The following is a 23105-nucleotide window of genomic DNA, read 5'->3' on the forward strand; positions in this document are numbered from 1 at the left end:
AAATAACCTAACCAAACACTCCACAAATATCAACCACTGCCCGCACCAAACCGCCCGTTTCATCTAACTCCCTACCTACCTCTCCCTTCATTTTATTTATTTATTTATTTTTATTTATTATTATTAATTTATTAATTTATTCAATTAACTCTCCCGCGCATCACCTTCAACTACCACTTGTACCACTAAGTATTACTAACAACTCGCTCTCCAAGCTCTCGCCTTTTTCCCACAATGGCCAAGGAGACCCCATGGGACATCGCTCTCACCGACCTTGCCCTCGCCGGCCTCCGCCCTGAAGAAGCCACAGCCTTCTATTCGGATCTCCACCGTGTTCTTGGACCACAGCGCCGACCGCCAGCCGACGCTGCCGAGGTGTGGAGAAGTGTGGTTGATTCTGGCCTGTTGAAACCTTCGCATTCCCATCCTCTTCACCAGCTCGTTTACTACTCCGTCTTCGCTCGCTGGGATTTCGCTGCTCGTGGCCCGCCGCCTTACTGGTTTCCCGATCCGTGAGTTTTGGGTGCTTGTGATGGAATTTCTGATTTGATGATTTATGGATTGGTTTTTGTTTTTATTTGTGATTAGGGTTGAAAAGTTTTGATTTTTTTGGAGTGAAATCAGTCAATCAAGTGATTTTTTTGGTTGTTAGGGTTCTGGCTAAGCGTACCAATCTTGGGGAAGTTGATGGAAGCTCATGGCCCCAGTTTGCTTGGATCATCTTATAAGGATCCAATTACAAGCTTTAATCTTTTCCAAAAATTCACTGTTGAGCATCCAGAGGTGATTAAATGATTTCATTTAAGATTTATTTCTTCATTTCAGAGTTACTTCTGCTATATTTACTCTAGAAGAAGCGGGATGGATGATTGTTGTGATTAATTGGTTTTTTAGATTTATTGGTCGATTGCTATAAAGGAGATTTCAGTTCTGTTTCGTGAAGGTCCGAAATGTATACTGGATACTAGTGACAAGTCTAGGGAAGGTGGGATATGGTTTCCGGGATCGGTCTTGAACATTGCCGAGTGTTGTCTGCTACCAATGAACTTTCCAAAAGAAAACCAATGAGAGTATCGCTATTGTATGGAGGATGAAGGTTCTGATGATTCTCCTATTAATGCGATGTCGCTTAAAAAGAGCTCGAGATCAAGTCATGTATGTCTGCATCCTTGAACTATGTTATATTTTGCTAACCATATTCCATTTGTTTCTGCAATAAGCATTACTGCTATTGTGTCTAGATGGTTGTTTCCTGTCCTGATTCATTATTTCATTTACAGGATGGTTGCAAATGCAATTGATAAACTGTTCTCAAAAGGGGATCCAATTGCCATAGACATGCCGATGACAACTACTGCAGTGATCATATACCTTGGAATCATCCTTGCAGGGTGTATAGTTGTATCAGTAGCTGATAGCTTTGCAGCGAAGGAAATTGCAGTTCGCCTGAGCATATCAAAAGCAAAGGGAATATTTACTCAGGTAGGTCTTTTAGATAAGTTCAATAACTTGGATTTGTTAAGGCATGTTTTCCCTCCCTTTCAGCATTCTTGATCTTCTTTCAATGAATTACATTAGTATTAAGCCTTTATTTGGGAATTCTTGATGTTTTTATATGAAAGCACACTTTTGGGATTTATGCAGCCTTCTCACTTTTTTCAATCTTTTGAATAGTTGCTGCTATAACCAAATATATGGCTTTCCTTATTCACATCATAGCCAATGTTATTCTGCTTGTCTGAATTTTAAGCTTAATATTCTTGACTTCTATAATTACATTGTGAATATTTCCGATCTATTTTATGAATTTTAGTAATTTCCTTTGATATGTTATAATAGTCAAAATTTTCTTAACTGTTGTAGCAAAATGAGTAGATCTTCATCTTTCTCTTCCAGTGGCATATGAAGTATGTTGCCATTGATAAAATAAAATTTCAAAATTTCAGCTCTTCAACAAAAATAAAAAGGGTAGAATAAAGGAGTGCACCCTTACTTTTTTTTTGTTGTTTTAGACTTTTAGTAAATGCAACATATTTTTCCGGACTAATCTGTTGCAGAAATGTAATTTTTTTATAAATACTTAAAGTGTAGGCTTGTGAATGTCCTTGTCTACATTAGTTAACTGTGGACTTGTGAATGTCCTCATCTACATTAAATTAGTCAAGTTATGCCAATTGTGATCCGAAGCTTTTATGGTATTTCTGATATCATAATTGTTACAACTGGATTTGCTAGCTATTTACTGATTCGTAAATGATTTGAACTTTTCAGGATTTTATTGTAAGAGGAGGAAGAAAATTTCCACTTTACAGGTAAGATATGTGAATTATAGTACTTCAGGACTTCTTTCTCTTTCATGGATGATATACTAAATGCACTTGGGGAGTTGGGAGTACATGATGCATCCTTTTGAGTTGGCTTAAAGTTTGCTTAGCATGTGCTTTTATGATTTTATAAACATCATGTTCCTGCATCCGCTCATAAAAGATTACTGCAATCATCTGACTCTCACTGGGGTGCTACATACCATATTTCTGTTGATTCTCCAATTTTATATTCGCACAATGAAGTATAACTTGCTTTGAGTACCAATTCATAGCATGCGAGCAAGCTGTTACAACAACAAAAGTATGTGAGACGAACTGTCATGTTCTCTTACCCTACCCGCCCTCGCAAATAAAAACACACACACATACAAAAGTTTGCAACTACATCAATTTGGAAATTTAGCTTGTGGATTAATATCTATCCTTTTTAATTGGAAGTCTGTTAAATCCATGTTCCAATATAGTTTGCTTTCCTTGACTTCCAAGCATTGGCCATTGATAAGATATTGACTGGGCTATTGCTTTTCATTTGTTTTTACCTGATGCGTTCTATCCCTATTATGTTCCAGCTGCGTCCATTGAAGGTATAACTTAACACATATAGAACTACTTCTCCATTAATTTATTCAAATATAAAATATAAAAAAAACACTTAACTTATTTTGAGAAACACTTTTTTTTAAAAGACCTTTTGCCAAACTAGAAGAAAAAACATTTATTTTGTAAACCAATCCAAAGAAGGCCATAGTCATTAGAAAATTTGAATCTAATATAGCAATATCACCACCTTTAAAGCAATTTTTTTTTCTTTTCCACCTCTATGTTGGACATCAGGAACATGGCGTACTTGTAGGGAGTAAATAGCAAGTGATATTTAGAATTCATTTTGGATTGAGCCATCTTCGTCTCACAGTTCCTAATGTCAATTTTGTAATGAGAAGCTTGAGCCTAACCTATGGGTCAAACAAGCTTGTTTTAGATTGCTTCCACTCAACTTTTAGTTTAGTCAATCTTGTCTTCAACTATCTAAGCCTGGCCTCAAGTTTTGTCATATGAGCCTGAGAATAGGATATTTTTGTCAAGGTCTCAATAAGAAGTTCCTTAGTGAAACCTTTAGCACATTCTCTTGTTTGAGGAGTCAGATAGTGTACTCTTGAAGGATCTACACCCTTTTCTCTCTAATTCAAAGCAAGGACTTTCTCTAGTAAAATTAAATTCATTAATATGGTGAATTTATTCATCGACGGAGCCTTTCAACTTACAAAGTATTTAGAATTTGTTTGTTTGCAACTTTTTCTTTTTTAAATTTTTTTAATTAAAAATTGAAAACATGTCACAAATGCACTTCAAATAATAATGTCTAAAAAGTAAACTCATTTATTCAAAGCACGAAGAATAATAAAATGCCATTTTGAAAAATCATTTCCACATTTTGATATGTTACCAAAGTATGTATTTTAAAAGATCAATATAATTTTATTTTCAATTTTATTCCAATTAATGTTTCATATTGTTTTTCTTTATCTCTATTTGACTTACAATTCTACTTCATGAACGATATAAATCTTATATTTTGTTTACATTAGATAAATATTAATTTTTAAATTTCAACTACTGGTATAATTGTAGAGTTTATTGATTTATTATTTATCCCCAACTTTGACTTGTTCATGTCCATAATATATATGTATCATAAAAAAATCTCAAAATAATAATAAATACCCAAATGATAATGGTAATAATAATAAATCTCTAAATGAAATTCGTATGTGTACACAAATTAAAAAAAGATAAATTCCATATATATCATCATAAAGGTTATATTTGCTTTCACCCATCTCAAATAAAGCTTAATAGTATATGAAGATATCAAGGATGAGCATAAATTGTTTTCTATTAAAATTTTTCATTTCAGAGGGTTTCGATTTCTTTTGACATAACAATATATCTAAACGAATGGATTGATTAATTGGTTTGCAAAGTAAATTTTCTTTCTTCATTCCTAACGCCAGTTTCATGTGAACCTACATTGAATTGTATAAATTCATTTTGTTACTTTAAATTTGAACTTGCCTTAGAAACTTATCTAATTCAAACAAATACAAAATAAAATTTGTTGGAAGAGTGTTTTGGATAAAATATTGATAAAAATAGGCTTTTTATGTTTGCTTAAAACTCTATAAGATAATAATCAACTTTGAAAAAAAAAAAATACACCAATAATAGATGAACTCAGAGAAAACTTGTAATAAGAATTAATCTCTCAATAGTTATTCACATTTGAGGGTTCAAAAGAGTTTTATGGATTCACATCTTTATTACAACAATATTATTAGCAACATAGAAACAAAAATAATATTTTGTTTTTTATGATCATATTTCAGTATTTGTTTTTAGATTATATATTGGATAAACATGTCATCATTTTAATTATGTGAATAACCTTGTATGATGAAGATAACATGGGTTTAGAGATTGTATACTGGATACAAATATATTGGAGTTTTAGTATGTTTTGCAAATAAATTGTTTATAATTTTAGAGGATTTGAATAAAGGGGCATTGGGCTAAAACTCAAACCTGGCCTTGACTACGCCAACCAATGCGCAGGAATTTGTATCGGCAGATATAGGCTTGATGGCAAGCACACCTACTACAGCCTAACTGTGCTAGAACCGCTCAATTGCGCTACGCGTCGATGGACGAGCCTATGAATAGCCAGACGCTGCCCTGTGGACTGTTGGCGGCCGAGTTGCATATCCCTAAGTGGTATGGCTAGCTCGCGTATGCCTCTAGCCGCTAGGCTGGCTGATGCTAAAGTTTCGGTGGAAAACTCTAAATTTGGTTTCTTATTTAATTTTAGTGAAAATTGCCAAAAAAAACTCCTAAGTTTGCAATATTGCCAAAAACACCCCATTAATTTGGCAATCCCTAAAAACCTAATTTTTTTAAACTTAATGTTTTCCAAACCCCAAAGCATATAATGGTGGTTAACAAAGTTATTTTTAAATTTTGTGGACAAAATTGCCCCTTGTATGGGAAGTCGTGGCACTGCAATCATTTCGCCGGTTTAAGAGGAAGTGGGGGGTTTTTCTTAGGGTAATCCCAAGAGACGACTTTACTAGAGCCGTATACTTGTTTTTTTCTCAACTCGCCTCTTTACCTTTTCCCTTTCCGAAGTTGTCTCTACCCGGACATCCTCTGTAATTTCAGCTTTTCCCTTTCCACCGGTGTCTTGAAGGAGATGTCCCGCGCAAGTATTCGGCATTTCATCAGTTTCCAATCTAAGGTATTGAAGAAGTTGTAATTATGGTTATATATTAACTATTCTGTTACAAAGAAAGATTTTCGGTTTTGTTTTGTGGTTCTGTTTTTATTGGAAGATATTAAAGTCTGAAGGGGGTTTTCTCGGTTGGGGTTTTGTTAGTCTGCAAGGAGATTTCTCGGCTAGGGTTTTGTTTTGTTTTACATTTTCGTCTGTGTACACGATCAAAATAGTTTTTCGATTGTTATGATTTGTGTAATGTTTATAATGTACGTTTCCCCTTTCATTTGATATGGTTGCAATTTTACAAATGATCTTTCCGTTTAAAAAATGAGTTTTAGTTTAAAAACATATGTCTCCGTTTAAATATTGTGGTTACCGTTTAAAAACTAGATCACTGTTTACAATATTATATCTCTGTTTAATAATTGAGGCTTCCGTTTAAAATCTTATATTTCCGCTTAAAACTTTGTAAATACTGTTGAATGTGTTGTTATTGTCGCAGGCTTATGATTATGGCGGTCAACCTAGTTAATGGGCGATGCTACTTGATATCGGTAGTGGAAACCTTGGCTAAATTGAAAGTTCACATGACCCCTCAACACTCGGAGATCATCCAAAGGACACTGTTTGCAGCATTTATTGAGCTGAAAGTTGTATTCCAAGTGAGGGCCCTTCTTGATTCTCTATTGCAAAGGTACGATCGTCGCACCAATAAATTCAGGATCGGGGAAAGCCTTTTGAGTTTCAGGCCTGAAGATGTGGCCCTCGTTCTTGGTCTGCATTGCGATGGAGACACAGTCGTGTTTCAGAAGAAGGAAACAAGCTCAGCTTTCAAAGACAAGTATTTATCAAAAACCTACGAGAAACACAGAAACTCCATCAAGAGAACTCTTGAGTAACTTGTTCAATAGAGGGGAGAAGAAGAAAATTTTGTCAAACACCTGATGGTGTATCTCATGGGTACAATCCTCTTCCCAAATACCTCATGCTCAGTTCTGAATTGGATCGTTGATTATGTCGATGATCTACTTGGCATGAGGCGATACGCATGGGTACAGGCGACACACAAGTTGCTTATGAAGGACATTCCACAAGCAGCCGCTCGAGTGCAAGATAGATGCGCGGGGAAAAAGACCAACACAGGGTATATTAAGGGTTGCTCGGTTACGCTGAACATCTGGCTTTACGAGCTGACTGGAACCGGAAAGAAAGTTCGTTTCGGCAAGATCCCAAGGATGCTATGCTACGGTGAAAATAGTTACCGTGAGCAAGCAATGATAAAAACCAGTTTGTCATCTCTCGAAGGAAAAGAGGTAATAACTCATGAACAATTTGTTTAACGGTAGTAGTTATGTTTTAAATATAGTATTTAGAGTTCAACAATGTTTATTTTCTGTTTAAAAAAATATTTCAAGTTTAAACATTTTGTTTTCTATTTAAGTACATGCGATACCGTTTAAATAAATAAGTTAAATGTTTAAATATATTTGTTATTGTTTAAACTGAATGATTTCGCTGAGATTCTTTTATTTACATATGTTAGTTTCCTAAGCTGGTCCCGGCGAATGTTGATGAAGATATATTTGTTTGGGCCAACCAGCGGGTGGTTGATATTGCTCCGGAATCACTTTCTCGAAGGCAAGATGAAAGGCCATCCTCTTCTGTGCGCGCTCGACGCTGTTCTCCTACTTCTAGCCCAACGAATGCACGCATTCCTCGGCCTCGAAGAAACCCTCCCCTACCCTGCCCAATTACAACACCACCCAACCACGACAACAACAGCCCCCCCCCCGACCATGGTAGCTTGATAAGTGCTTGTGTGATAAGAATGCGAAATGTTCTTTCCTTATGATGAGCATTACTTTTATCGGGTTTTAGCGCTAATATGAGTGCATTTATGTTACTTTTATGCATATAGGGTTGTGAAGCCGAATGGTAAAGAAAGAAGCCAATGTAGATCGTGAACACACTATTTGGAGAAAATCTTGAGAAGGTTCAAACGCGAAGACATAAGTCGGGTTCAAGATGCAAGAATGTGTGCCAACCTTCTTGTATTCAAGTTAGCACGATGGTTTGGAGGGGCACAAGGGCAGTCACATTCCAGTATCCCGGCTTGTGCATTGATAGCAAGATCTTCACCAATGAAGGCGTTTATTAAAGAAGCAAAGCGATCTATGACGTAAACGTGTACCCGTTTACGTTACCTCGATGAAAGCATGGATTCGGGAGTGTTTATGATGAGCATTACTTTTATCGGGTTTTAGCGCTAATATGTGTGCATTTATGTTACTTTTATGCATATAGGGTTGTGAAGCCGAATGGTAAAGAAAGAAGCCAATGTAGATCGTGAACGCACTATTTGGAGGAAATCTTGAGAAGGTTCAACCGCGAAGACATAAGTCGGGTTCAAAATGCAAGAATGTGTGCCAACCTCCTTGTATTCAAGTTAGCACGATGGTATGGAGGGACACAAGGGCAGTCACATTCGAGTATCCCGGCTTGTGCATTGATAGCAAGATCTCCAATGAAGACCATTAGTAAAGAAGCAAAGCGATCTACGATGTAAACGTGTACCCATTTACGTTACCTCGATGAAAGCATAGATTCGGGAGTGTTTCGGGGGACTGTACTGTAGCAAAACACTGCAGCAATTTACTGTAACAGTTACTGTTCACAGCCGGCCGAAAAAGTGAAGTTCAGAGAATCCACACGGGCGTGTGGACATTATCCACGCCCGTGCGGAATTTCCATAGGCCCGTGTGGAGAATCCACAGGAGCATGTGGATGCCCGATTCTAGCCCTATTTAAAGCCGATTTCAGCCCCGATTTCAGCATTCTTTTCTCCATCTTTTCCCCAACTTGAGAGAGGGATGTGGCTAGGGTTTTGAGAGGAAATGGCAAGGGATTTAGAGAGATTCTACGGCTTGGACATCGCGCTCCATTTGGAAAAAGGTTAGTGGGAGAGCTTTCGTCGGCACCGATCCGGCGATGTGTATCCTAGGCCAGACAAAGGGACCTTTGGAAGAGTCGAGACTTCTCCACAAGACCATCTTCATGACTAACAAGGAGGTTTTTTATGGATTACTTGCTTTTGTATTCGATTTCATTGTTGATTGTAACTAGCTCCATGGAGAGCTAAACTCTCTAGTGGGTACTTGGATTTGTAAACCCTAGGATGTATTTGTTTCATTAAACCTTTTATTATGCTTTCATTAATTGATGCGTTAATTGAGTTCCAATCTTAAATGCTTGATTAAATGATTTCTCCCTTAGAGTAACACTAGGGTTGAGAGTCTATATTGGTATCCTTTATGGATGGGTGACACGCCATGAGGGTTAGACAAAGTTAGATTGGAGAAGATTGAGAGGGTGAGTCGAGAGGTAGCGGAGCGTCCCCTTTCCCATTCGATTTAATTTACTCTACCTTCACGTTAAAAGAGTTCTTTGCGGTCATAGTAGAGTGAACGGGCTAAGGGATGACCTTCCGCTGGAGCTTAGTTGCAAAGGCAACAGAGTGAAGTGTTGAAGTGATTTTAGCACCTAGGGATTAATTGTGACTAGGGACCTTCCACCTGGACCAAACGATTAGGTCTACACATAGGAATAGGGTTTATAACTTCGAATCCCTAGAACTCATTGCGATTCTGTATGAGGGCGAGGTGTTTAGTTTGCTCGATTTCTCCTCCGCGGGACATATATAGAGTTAGGCATGGTTGACCTTAGATTTGGGACCATGTATTGAAGGATCTCCATGACTCATTAATGCATTAGTTAGAAAGCATAATAGAGGGTTTTGCACTTGAAATGATCGTCCTAAGCGGAATAATATCTAAGTACCCCATTTATATTGATTGCCTTACCTCCCCTTTACTTGTGCTTCTCTTTCTTGTCTCTTTTATTCTTGTTTACATTACATCTTGTTAACAAAATCATTATTCATTTTTCACTTTGTGAAGAAACAATTTAAGTATTTTTATTCCCTACTCCCTGTGGATACGATACCCACTCACCTGGGATTTTGTTACTCGACAAACCCATGCACTTGCGGGACATACGCAAGAGACGTTGTCATGTTTTTGGTGCCGTTGCGTGGGAGTAGGAGTTTAGATATACTTTGCACTTTGTTTTCTTAGCTATTTATTCATTCATTCTATTTCACATCTTCGTTTTCTATCATCGTTCTGATTTCTTTTTCTTTCTTTTGGTGCAGCTTCAGGTTATGACCCGAGGGAACCCTTCGATATTAATCGAAGGAGATCCAGAACTTGAACGTACACTTCGAAGAAAAGGGAAAGAACCTGTGTAAGAACCGTCAAATCTAGTTGAAGTGGAAATTGAAGGATCTGACAATATGGTTGAACATAATGAACAACAGCAAACATTATCTGATTACGCCAGACCGTTAGTATTGGGGACACAATCTAGCATTATCCGACCCCCAATTACAGCTCTGAGCTTTGAGCTGAAATCAGCATTCATCCGGATGATTCAGCAGTCAGCACAGTTCAATGGTTTGGCCGATGAGGATCCAAACAACCATATAGAGAACTTCTTGGAAGTTTGCAATTTGCTGAAGATTAATGGTGTATCGGTTGATGTTATTAGATTGAGGGCTTTCCCATTCTCTCTTAAGGGAAAAACCAAGCAGTGGCTTCATTCCTTGCCCAAAGCCACCATCAGGACTTGGAATGAGATGGTCGAAACTTTTCTTGCTAGATACTTTCCTCTGGGGAAGTCAGCCATGTTTCGCAATGAGATATCGTCATTTATACAGATGGAGTTGGAGTCATTGTTTGAGATATGGGAGCGCTTCAAGGATCTTTTGCGAAGGTGCCCACAGCACAGATTTCCCGAATGGATGATTATTCAGACTTTCTACAATGGGTTGAATTCGAGTACAAGGTAATTGCTAGATGCCGCCGCAGGAGGTACTATAGGGAGTAAACCCCCGAAAGAAGCCCGACAGTTAATAGAAGACATGGCCATGAAAAGTTATCAGTGGAATGCACGGGAAAGAAAAAAGGTGGCCGGGCTCCATGATATAGATGCAGTAACTTCTTTGGCGGCCCAAGTGGAATCATTGAGTAAGAAGTTAGACCTTCTAACTTCTAATAGGGTGGCAATCGTGACAACTTCCACTGGGTGTGGTGGTGGACATGCTCCCTCTGATTGCCCGATCTCTATTGGTGATGCATCTTCGGTGGAGAAAGTCGACTTTGTGTGTAATGCAATGAGGAACCAAGGTAATCCATATAGCAACACCTACAATCAGGGTTGGAAGAATCATCCCAACTTTTCATTGAGCAACCAAGGATAACCAAAGGCCATGGCACCACCGGGTTTCCAACAACAACAAGCCCCAAACATGGAGAATAGAGTGTCCGGCTTGGAAACCCGGATGACCGATTTAGAGAAGGCCTTGACTAGATTTGTGCAATTGTCAGATACAAGGTTTCAATCAGTCGAGACTACAGTTCGCAACCACACCGCTTCTTTGCACAATCTTGAGAACCAAGTGGGGCAAATTGCGAGTCTCTATCGGAGAAACCACAAGGAAGCTTGCCGAGTAATACTGAGACCAATCCTAGAGAGCATGTGAAGGCGATCACTTTGAGTAGTGGTCTTGAAGTTGATGGTAGGCTTCCGAGTGAGAAGCCCAATGTAGATGCACCTGAGGTCATAGAGGTTGAGGAGGGAGCAAACAAAGAGAAGGAGGTGGCAGCCCCACCTTAGAAGCAAAGAATCCCTTATCCCTCTAGATTAAAGAATGACTAAGCGGACGAACAATACAAGAAGTTCCTGAGTTTTTTCAAGCAACTCCACATCAATATTCCCTTTGTTGAGGCATTGTTCCAAATACTTAAGTATGCAAAATTCTTGAAGGACTTGTTGACCAATAAGCGAAAGTTGGTGGAGTGTACCTCTGTGATTTTAGATGCCTCTTGCTCGGCGGTTTTGCAAAAGAATATGCCGAACAAGAAGAAAGACCCAGGAAGCTTCATCATTCCATACAACATTGGCAACTTGGGTGAAGAAATGGCATTGGCGGACTCAGGGGCCAGTATCAACATCATGACATGTTCCTTCTTTCAGAAGTTTGGCTTGGGAGTGCCTAGGCCCACTCGGATGACATTGCAATTGCCGGACTGAACAGTGAGACATCCGAGAGGCATCATTGAAGACGTACTTGTCAAAGTTGACAAGTATATATTTCCTGTAGATTTTGTGGTGTTGGACATCGATGAGGATGCAGATGTTCCTTTGATACTTGGGAGGCCATTCTTCCGCACTTCCAAGGCATTTATAGACATGGATGGTGGGGAGTTGATACTGAGGGTTAGAGATGATAAGCTCACATACCGCCTCACCGAAGCCATATGACATTCTCTTGACTTTGATTATACTCTTTACTTTCTTGACACTACTGATGAATTGTTGATGAATACATGCAGGAAATGTTCAATCCGGACCCATACGAGGGTTTGTTCGAACAAGAGATGGACAATAAAGAAGTAATGATGCTTGGTCTGGAGGAACAAGTACCATCTACTCTGGGAATCATGAAGAAGATGCTCCAGAAGATGAAGAGGGCGAGGAGACGCCACAAGAAACGCCGCAAGGCTGTTGGGGATGTGCATGAACAGAACAAGTTGGATGAACTCCTGTTAAGTGGTACCAAGCCCGATAACTCCCCCTCTACCTTCAAGAGACATAGCTCATCAAGCTTTCAAGTTTGGGTAAGAGGACAACCTTCATCTATAGACCCCTGTGAGGTAAGACAAGGTACGTCAAGGTTAGTGACATTAAACAAGCGCTTCTTGGGTGGCAACTCAAGTGTTTACTGTTTTCTTAGTTGCTAATTTAGGGTTTGACTAAATAAAGTGTTGAGTGTTGGTGTCTATATGTTTGATGCATTGTTGTGTGTTTTCTTGTGGATTTTTGATGTCATCATGTGCTTTCATGTTGATTTGGCAAAGTTTTGGTTGTGCGAGCTAGTTTCTCCTGTTTTTCGTTGGTATATTATACATAATAGGGCATGCTCTGAGTGTGTATACATGTTCAGGAATTATCTGCAGAGTCTGCAGAATTTTTAAGGCATCCAGAGAAAACGCACGGGCGTGTGGAATTTCCACACGCCCATGGATTTGCATTGTGAGCTCTTCCAGAGAAGGCATAAGGGCGTGGGCTCGCCCCTGTGAGAAACCTGATGATATCTGTACGCCCGTGGGTAATTTCTATAGGGGCGTGCATTTTCCTGCAGAAACTTAGAAACTTTTCCCGAGAACACACAAGGGGTGGACTCGCCCCTATCGGCGATCCTGTGACAGACGCACGGGCGTGGATATTTTCCACATGCCCATGTGGATCTCTGCAGAAGGGCTCTCCTCCATCCCGAGAATACACAGGGGCGTGCGTCTGCCCCTGTGAACTGCCCAGTAATGATCCATGCCCGTTTGAAATTTTTACACGGGCGTGGGAAATACTTAGTGAATTTTCTCGGTAGGACAGAGAGTTCACAGGGGCGTGTATCTGCCCCTGTATCTCGGGCGCACAGGCGTGGGTAATTGCCGCACGCCCGTGTGGTTGCATTCAGAGACATTGTGTGTTTTCCCGAGAGCGCACATGGGCGTGCGTCTGTGCCTGTAGCTCTCTCCTGTCGAGGTGCACGGGTGTGGGTAATTTTCGCACGCCCGTGTGGATGTGCAGAATTCCAAGAGATGCGATTTTCCTTTAAAAAAAATCTCGTTGAAATTTTCATCCAATACCCTCCCAAACACTAAAAAACCACTCTTAATAAATTTCCAGAGCTCTCACCGTTTTTTTAGAGGGATTTCCAGTCAAATTACACGCTGAATTCGAAGGTTTTATACCCATTTCATCGGTAAACTTTTTACTCTATTTCTTCTTCGCCATTTCTTGTTGTTAGTGGATCAAAAGTCTTGAGTTGCATACAATTTTCACTTTATAATGGTTTATGCATGATTAGAAAGCGTTTAACCGTGGTTTTAAGATGTATTTTTTTAGCATTGGCTTGCGACCGTGCGATTTTCATGCCCTGCAGATCCAGACGGGCGTGGGTAATTTTCACAAGCCCGTGTGGAATTTTGCAGTATAGTTTTCTAAGCTTCTTTGATTATTTTCTTCATCATTTCTCGTAGGTATGGCACCGCGCTCGAAGAAGCAAGAGGGTAAGCATCCTCGAGAGACTTTACCTGAGCAGGCACATATTGAATTCTCGAACCCCTAGCATTAGGCTGGATTCGAGCGGCTATCGAGACTTAGGTTTGGACAATCCCGGTTCGTAGACGTGAGTGTGCTGAGTGAGGTCTAGCAAGGTAATGAGTTGGCCAGGGAGATTGACGCATTGCTGCCTGTGGGAAGCTGGAGGAGATTGTTGTTGATACGAGAGGCAGTTATCTGCACACTGTCACTGGATGTACTGGCGTCTTTTGAGTTTGAGCAGCCATATGGGAGATTTGACATCATTGATATCATACAGTTAAGAGCGTTCGGATGTCATTTTACCATGAGTGTTACTGAGTTTTTAGTTCGTATGGACTTGTATGACGAGACATACATAGATACCGAGGAGTACGGACACTTGCTGACAGATTACCCTGGCACCTTTACCCCACTGCAAGCTTACCAAGCCCTGTGCGGACAGGGGCAATATGAGCCGGGAGTGTCCAAGGCTACATGTTTATACCGGCCCGTGTGGACATTATCCATGCCCGTGCAGAATTTCCACAGGTCCGTGTGGAGAATCCACAGCGGAGTGTGGATGCCCGATTCCAGGCCTATTTAGAGCCGATTTCAACCTCAATTTCAGCCGCTCCATTTGGAAGAAGGTTAGTGGGAGAGCTTTCGTCAGCACCGATCCGGCGAGGTGTATCCTAGGCTGAACGAAGGGACCTTTGGAAGAGTCGAGGGGGTTTTCTGTAGATTACATGATTTTGCATTCTATTTCATTGTTGATTGTAACTAGCTCTATGGAGAGCTAAACCCCTAGTGGGTACTTGGATTTGTGAACCCTATGATGTATTTGTTTCATTAAACCTTTTATAATGCTTTCATTAATTGATGCTTTAATTGAGTTCCAATCTTGAATGCTTGATTGAATGATTTCTCCCTTAGAGTGACACTAGGGTTGAGAGTTTATATTGGTAATGTTTGTGGATGGGTGACACGTCATGAGGGTTAGACAAAGCTAGATTAGAGAGGGTTGAGAGGGTGAGTCGAGAGGTAGCAGAGCGTCTCCTTTCCCCTTCAATTTGATTTACTCTACCTTTACATTCCAAGAGTTCTTTGCGGTCATAGTAGAGTGAACGGGCTAAGGGATGACATTCCGCTGGGGCTTAGTTACAAAGGCAATGGAGTGAAGCGTTGAAGTGATTTTAGCACCTAGGGCTTAATTGTGACTAGGGACCTTCCACCTGGACCAAAGGGTTAGGTCTACACATAGGAATATGGTTTATCACTTGGAATCCCTATAACTCATTGTGATTCTGTACGAGTGCGAGTTGTTGAGATTGTTCAATTTCTCCTCTGGGACATGTATAGACTCAGGCATGGTTGACCTTAGATTTAGGACCATTTATTGAAGGATCTCCACGACTCATTAATGCATTAGTTAGGAAGCATAATAGAGGGTTTTGTACTTGAAATGATCGTCCTAGGCGGAACAATATCTGAGTACCCCATTTATATCAATTGACTTACCTCCCATTTACTTGTGCTTCTCTTTCCTGTCTCGTTTATTCTTGTTTACATTACGTCTTGTTAATAAAATCATTATTCATCTTTAGCTTGGTTAAGAAACAATTTAAGTATTTTTATTCCCTGCTACCTATGGATACAATACTCACTCACCTAGGATTTTATTACTCGACAAACCCGTGCTCTTGCGGGACATACGCAAGGGACGTTGTCACAGCTCCCCCAAAGACACTAGGCGATGATGTCACTGTAACTCTTCTGTAGGTGTGCCAGATATTGATGACCGAGTTCCCTTGCCTTGTCACTCGGGTTTATGTATTGGAAGGATGGGCACAATCGATTGGGCCATCCCTCCAAACAAATGAAGCACCCGTGCCGAACGAGTCGTCCGAATTTGACAATGATGATTTCGTCGAGATGGCCATTCCAAGACAGCCACATTTGAAGATACTTGCAAAAAAGCGAAAAACAATAATGCCTCTTTATCCACCTCCGACTGATGATGAAACAATAGCAGCACCATCAGTGGCTGATGTTATTATTGAGTCTGTCGCCGTTGATGACATGCCTATCATAGTAAAGAAGATCATAGATGATGTTATCATTGCTGCGGTTGATTCGATCGTTGACTCTGTTGTCAACGAAATCATGGTCACGGTGGAACCGGCGGCCGACAGTGCTACATTGAAGGTGTTCACAATCCCCGACGAACAAGAACCAACTAAGGGTGTGTCTCCCGTTGATGCTGTTGCTGTGGCTACGGTTGAGAAGATCGTTGACTCTGTTGACAACGAAATCATAGTCACGGTGGAACCAGTGGCCGACAGTGCCACATCGAAGGCAGACATAATCCCACAACAACAAGAAGCATGAAAGGATATATCTCCGGTTGATGCTGTCATCATCCTGGATCGAAGGAAGATGCTGCTGGTAATGAATACTGACAAAACCGTCAACAATAGTACCGCACCATGATCCCAAAACAGCTGTTGACAAGGGGCAAGGGGATGCCACCGAAAAAACAACGAGAGATATGATCCTTGCCAACCAACAATATGAAGAAGTTCGGAAAGACTTTATTCCGAAGAATAAAAAATACCATGGAGAGTCGTACCCCAATAAATTCGAGCAGGAGTTGATAAGGATCATCCTCAACTACTCTATGGACAAGCAAGGTTGAAGTTTTTATGTTATTGTTTAAATATATATATGTTAATGTTTAATTTATGGAGTTACCGTTTAAATATTTGCAATATCATTTAAATATTTTCGATATCAATTAAATATTTACAATATCGTTCAATTATATCTGTTACGGTTTAACAACAAGACTGTCGTGTGGATGAATGACTTTCTCAGTACCACACTGTCAAGACTATTGATAAGTGTCTAAATGTAGGTATTTTCCTATATGTTTTTTATACACTTTGCATGTATTTTATTGAGGATTGCTGTATGTTTTGTGCTTAATCATTTACTATTTTCTTTGTAGGGTACGGGAAAGCTATGGAGAACACGAGGATATCATTTGGGCGAAAAGAAGAAGAAAACAGTCCCAAAATTACTATAGCAGAGTTACTGTAGCGATGTTATTATGGTAAATACTTTAGCATCGGGATTGTTTCAAGCTACCTGTCCAGAACTTCATGCGGCCACCATACAGCCTATATAGAGGCCGTATATACCCTGTATGCAGCCTGTATATACCCCTGTAAAAAGTGAAATCTAGGTTTTGAGTGCCATACGGCCCCATACGGCCCGTATGCTGTGAAGGGTATAAATGCAGATTTCTAGGACAAAAATGGGGGACTTTCTGGACATATTTTGAGAGGGCTTCTTGGAGACTTCTTGGGAGACCTTGAGCGACATTGGGAAGAAGAAAAAGGGCAAGGAAATGAGGAGATCATCTAAGGGCAAGATCAAAGGCTCGCAAGGCAAGAAGATATCATCATTCAAGGGGGAGATCGACAACCATTTGAAGGTAGGAGACCCATGGCTAGAGGAAGCATCATACGGCATTCCTTTGGCGGGGGAAGCGTCATTCGGCACATTTTCTACCTCGACCTTCATCATTTCATCTAGGGAGTGTCATTTATGAGTTTTCTTTGGGTTTTACTTGATTTTATTGCTTGTTGTAGTATGATGACACACTAGACCCACAAGGCCAACAGATGTTGGTGAACCTTGGGGGGTTTTATCATGTATTTTGGATGATTGCTTATTAATTCAATGCTTGGGTGATTTGAGATATAATCCATTGTTTTCATGCTAAGAGCTACACTAAGGAGAAATCCATAGTTCTTATATGAGTTATACATGTAGATGTGACCTACTCGCATGTATTAGATCGTGAATGGATTATAAGGGGTTACTTGTATCAACGTGCCGAGAAATTGGGTGTTGGTAGCACTCCATGTTCTAGAAGGAACTTAGGATGAATTTATCCCTATTTTGAGATTTCCTTATACTTAATGCAATCATAGGAATGGGGATTTGTAAGAAATTCCTATCAACATTCATATGGGATTAGGGTTCAATCGCCGAGAAATTGGGGTTGTTCTAATCTTGAAATCTCTCGGTCCAAATTACCCTTGCAAATTTTGTTCTTCATCCATGTGTCATGATGACCCCTCAAGGAGATCCACATCCATAGGCCTTTGCATTACATTGTTAATCTTCCTTGCTCATTGCTTGTTCTCTCTAATTTGTTGGTAATCTTGTATTTAGTTTTAATTGCATCTAGTAGATTAAATTCCATCACTTAAGATTGTAGACTAGATAATAGGTCGAGAAGGAGTAATAGGAGATCCTTATCCCCGTGGAATACGATCCTCGTGTCTTTACATGAGGTATTACTTGGCGATCCCGTACACTTGCGGGGAAGCAATCAACTATTCATGCTGCTTGACGTGAAGGAGATGGTGTCAGACAATGTGATGGATGCTTTCATATGCATAATACAAAAGTTGCTGAGCAGAGTAGCATATTCTTATAAGAAGCACGCCTCCATCACACAACCACTGGCGTTGTTTATGTTAAAGTAAGAAGACGCGGCTGACACGACTTTCGCTATGATCAGAGATACCGCACACAACCTAGATCATGTTGACATTGTCATCCTCCCGATAATCATGAATGGCCACTTCCATGTCGTGGTTCTTGACAATAACAAACAATAATATAGGCATTTTTGTTCATGCCAAAGTGTGGAGTACAATAAAGAAACATTAGAAATGGTAAGTTCTTTGATAAATAAAGTTTGATTAATAGTGTTTGGTAAATAATCGGTATTCTAATCTCAAATTGTATACCTCGATAGTGGAGGCTATTCGACACTTATATCGATATGGAGTTCGGCGAGACGGTGACCACAAAATACCCACTAGTTCACGACATTGAAACCCCATGACAAAAAAAAGGAAGTATCGATTGCGCCATCTATGTCATGCGGTTTACCGAGCAATTACTCGACGATGAAAACCTACGGCTACCGCAAACGGATGTCCCTTATCAGAGATTAAAGTATGTTGCCCGTATATTTATGGAAGGGAGTGCAGCCGGCATCACTGAGATTGTTTATTTTCAAATGTAAAACATTTTTGTTGCTATAAATTTAAATTTAATTCATTATTTTCAAAGAACATGACAAATTTCTCAATGTAAATTTACTAGTGTTCATTTACTAGTCTGCATAGTTATATACTTCACTTTCTTTGCTTAACTTTCAGTTTTATTGTTTAAATCTTAATTTTTACGTTTAAAATAAAGTAATCTCTGTTTAAACAAACAATGTCTCTATTTAAATATATTTGTTACCAATTAAAAAAAAGATTTTCTCTGTTTAAATATCAAAAGTTGGCACTCAATTAACTTTGTTTCTTTTTAAAAATTTTTTATTTACAATGCCTAGTCGGCGACAGTTTATTGCAAGATCTACGATTATGACATGAGGCATGGCAGCAGCTGCAATGTAACTCCCGGACCTCAGACATTTGCGACTTGATCCTCTTTCGTCTAGGACGCCCAGGTTGCCTTCTCATCACAAGCGGTTGCAAACACAGTTCACGATTTCCGTTCGTAGGCTTGTTATTGTCGGGTATGGGGAATACGTCTTCTTTATATGCTAGTTTGTAATTAGTGATGGTATAGTAGCCGCTAATAAATTGATGAACGTTGGTGTCTGTCTGCATTATACAGCGCAAGTGTGTTTGCATTGGATACCATAAACTTGCCATCTATGACATGAGCAAGTTCTATTGGCAAGATCTATGACACGTCCGAATATGAATGTAAACCGCAAGTGCACGGATGTCAAAGTAATAATCCCAAATGAGTGGGTATCGTATCCATAAGGAGTAGGGAATAAAGACACTTAAGTTGTTTCTTAACTAATGTGGAAGATAAATAGTGATAGGTGTGACAAAATATGAAATAACGAAAATAAAAGCAACAAGATAGAGAGCACAGGTAAAGGAGAAGATAAGGTAATCAATAAAGATGGGATACCCGGACATTGGTCCACCTAGGACAATCGTTTCAAGTGCTAGAACCCTCTATTATACTTCCAAATTGATGCAACAATGAGTCATGGAAATCCTTAATTACATGATCCCAAATCAAAGGCCAACCATGCCTAACTTCATACATGTCCAGGAGGAGAGATTAAATAACCTCTCAACCTCACACTCGCATAAATTGCAATGAGCTCTAGAGATTCCAAGTGATAAACCCTATTCCTATGTATAGACATAACCCTTTGGTCAAGGTGGAAGATCCCTAGCCACAATTAAGCCCTAGGTGCTAAAATCACTTCAACGCTTCACTCCGTTGCACTCGCAACTAAGCCCCAGCGGAAACTCATCCCTTAGCCCATTCACTCTACTATAGCCGCAAAGAACTCTTGGAATGTGGAGGTAGGATAGATCACACCGGAGGAGAAAGGGGACGCTCTGCTACTTCTCGACTCACCCTCTCAACCCTCTCCAATCTAGCTTTGTCTAACTCTCATGGTGTGGCACTCACTCACAAGAGTTACCAACAAGAACTCTCAACCCTAGTGTCACTCTAGGGGAGTATTCAAACAATCAAGTCTCCAAGATTGGAACTCACAATAAACATCAATTAATTGAAAGCATAATAAAGAGATTCAATGAAACGAATACATCCTAGGGTTCACAAATACCCAAGTACCCACTAGATACAATCAATGAAATCGAATGTAAAAACAAAGCATCCATAGAAAACCCCCTCGTTAGTCATGGTGATGGTCTTGTGGAGAGTCCTCTACTCATCACAAGGGTCCCTTTGTCCGGCCTAGGATACACCTCGCCAGATCGGTGGCGACGAAAGCTCTCCCACTAACCTTCTTCCAAATGGCGAGCGAAGTAGGAGTCGTAAAACCTCTCCAAAGCCCTAGCCAATACCTCTCAAAACCCTAGTCGCCGCCCTCTCTCAAGTTGGGAAAAAGATAGAGAAAAGAATGCTGAAATTGGGGCTGAAATCGGCTTTTAAAGGATGGAATCGGCAATCCACACGCCCATGTGGGCGCCCCTATGGATTTTTCACACGAGCGTGTGGAATTTCCACACACCCGTATGGATTCTCTGTTTTCCTGTTTTCTACCGTGTTTTCAACAGTATCAGTACTGCTGCGGTATTTTTACTACCGTGTTTTCTACAATACCCTGCTACAGTACCGGCCTGAAATGCTCCCGAATCCATACTTTCATCGAGGTAACACAAACGGGCACACATTTACGTCGTGGATCGCCTTACTTCTTTAATATTAGACATATTTGTCGAGATTTTGTTCTATATACACAAGTCGGAATGCTTGAATGTGACTACCCTTGTGCCCCTCCAAATAGTTGTGCTAACTCGAGTACGAGGAGGTTGGCACACATTCCTGCATCTGGAACCCGACCTATGTCTTTGTGTTTGAACCTTAGCAAGATTTCCTCTAAACTAGTGCATTACGACCCACATTGGCTTCTTTCTCTCATAATCGGCCTCACATCCCTACCTGCATAAAAGTAACATAATTACACCCATATCAAACTCCCCCACACATAAGCTTTTGCTTGTCCTCAAGCAAAGATTAAAACATTATATGCATGGATGAAGGAAATATTGGAAGTGCTTGGCCTTAGGTTCACCAAAGCATACAAAGAGAGCATTCTACAAGTAAGGGAAATTTCCACACTAAATACGAAAAATCAATGCTCTAGCTAAAATTTCAAAGATGGTAGTAGCTTCACACATCCTCTAAGGTAGCCCTTTTCAAAGCGGCCGCTAAGGTGGCTTTCACACTTTCGAGGTGGTAGCTCTTTCTGCCAGAGTGGTAGCTTTCACTCATCCTATGAGATAGCTCTTTCTCTCATTAGGGCATAACTAGTATCTGACTTATGAGAGTAACTCCATACTTCATAAGTAGTAGTTCTGTCCACCCAACAAGTATAACTATACAATAAAACTATTTTTTTTTCAGAATTAACACAAGAAACAACTATAATTAGTCCCTTATACATCAAACATGAGTTTCCAAAAGAGTTTTCAAGAGTGAGTAGTACAACAAGTGTCAATCGGGCAAACATTCCTAGAAATTCAAGCAAAAACTAGAGCATGAAAACATTCAATGTTAAAGAAAACCTCTTAAACCCAAGAATACAATCAATGCACCTAAGGTGAACCGCCATTGGCTATGTGAGCATGTATATCAATCAAAACTACTATAAAAGAAATGCGTGCACTATGAAACTCCCCCCCACACTTAAGTTGTACATTGTCCCCAATGTACACATGCAAGCTCATTCATAATGTTAATCAATTAAATTCATATGTGAGAGAAGTAATCAAAACAATACTCCCCTGACTCCTAGTGTTGCAATTGATGGAGCTAAGTCCTTGGGAGTGTTATTCCAACGGGTTGTGAAGCTCACACGGCCAAGTGCCGAAACACCTTTGCCGTGCCCATGACAAAGTCTCAATTCCCATAATGACAAGACCATCTGCACGCATACACGAGGGGGTTCAGTAAAGCTCTATAAAAATAAACATAACTCGAGTACATAAAAGATATGACAATGAGTACAACTCAAGATACAAAATGAAAATAAACTCAGAAGGAAAGTCTTTTCTGAGTATACAAGTCCAAAATAAAATACAGATGTAAAAGAACGAGGAAAATAAAATAGAATATAAAGTCAAGTGTCGATGTTATCCTCTGGCTCTTCTGCTGGCTCTACTGCTAATGAAGTACATGGTGGGTCAACTGGTGCTGGAGTAGGGGATGGAGGTGCCAGACATGCTGAGGGAGCGTGAGGAGTCCTCGGCCGCAGGACAAATGACGAGCCGACATTACGCTCTAAGATCTGCTGTAATGTGTCGAAACGTGCCATAAACTCTGTATACTGTGCGGCCTGTGTAGCCCTAATATTGGCAATCTCTGCTCGGGCCTCTGCTACCTCTGTCCATATCACCCCCACAGCGCTCTCGAGCCTTTCAAAATGATCATGGGCTCGAGATTGTGAAAACATGCGTATGGGGGTGGGTCCTCTGTCATCGGAGGCGCCTCGGTCTCCAAAGGTGTTGACTAAGGCTCGGGGGTAGGCTGGGAAGCCTCGGCATCATCATCCTCCTCCTCGGCTATCTCTGGGGCCAATAGAACCAGAGCATAAAGCACCGTGCGAACCTTGTGAACCATGCCCATCAATCTCATTGTCTCCAAGGCTCAAGGGCGCAGGTACACTCATCTTCTCAGCCCCGCGAATCGTGCCCAAGAGACCCATGCCCAGA

At 40.3% G+C, this 23105-nt stretch overlaps 1 protein-coding gene and 1 non-coding gene across 2 annotated transcripts; one reads left to right on the top strand and one right to left on the bottom strand.

Moving 5' to 3' along the window:
* The first annotated feature begins 1117 nt into the window (after nucleotides 1–1117).
* On the top strand, nucleotides 1118–2325 carry LOC120278159 (probable acyl-activating enzyme 18, peroxisomal). The gene is made up of 3 exons (XM_039285081.1): nucleotides 1118–1155; nucleotides 1281–1482; nucleotides 2272–2325. The coding sequence occupies exons 1-3, from the start codon at nucleotides 1118–1120 to the stop codon at nucleotides 2314–2316; spliced, it is 285 nt and encodes a 94-aa protein (XP_039141015.1). The 3' UTR covers nucleotides 2317–2325.
* An 8011-nt stretch (nucleotides 2326–10336) lies between these two features.
* On the bottom strand, nucleotides 10337–10443 carry LOC120278341. The gene has a single exon (XR_005541676.1). It is a non-coding gene; the product is annotated as a small nucleolar RNA R71 (small nucleolar RNA).
* Nucleotides 10444–23105: the final 12662 nt, after the last annotated feature.

Source organism: Dioscorea cayenensis, chromosome 15 (genome assembly GCF_009730915.1).
Source record: "Dioscorea cayenensis subsp. rotundata cultivar TDr96_F1 chromosome 15, TDr96_F1_v2_PseudoChromosome.rev07_lg8_w22 25.fasta, whole genome shotgun sequence".
NCBI classification, from domain to species: Eukaryota; Viridiplantae; Streptophyta; class Magnoliopsida; order Dioscoreales; family Dioscoreaceae; genus Dioscorea; species Dioscorea cayenensis.

What these genes read in the sequence shown, in the direction of transcription:
- LOC120278159 (XM_039285081.1), top strand. Translation starts at nt 1,118, where the DNA reads ATGCGATGTCGCTTAAAAAGAGCTCGAGATCAAGTCAT. An exon ending in AGAGCTCGAGATCAAGTCAT is followed by an intron (nt 1,156 to 1,280) that starts GTATGTCTGCAT and finishes TTTCATTTACAG; the next exon opens with GATGGTTGCAAATGCAATTG. An exon ending in CAAAGGGAATATTTACTCAG is followed by an intron (nt 1,483 to 2,271) that starts GTAGGTCTTTTA and finishes TGAACTTTTCAG; the next exon opens with GATTTTATTGTAAGAGGAGG.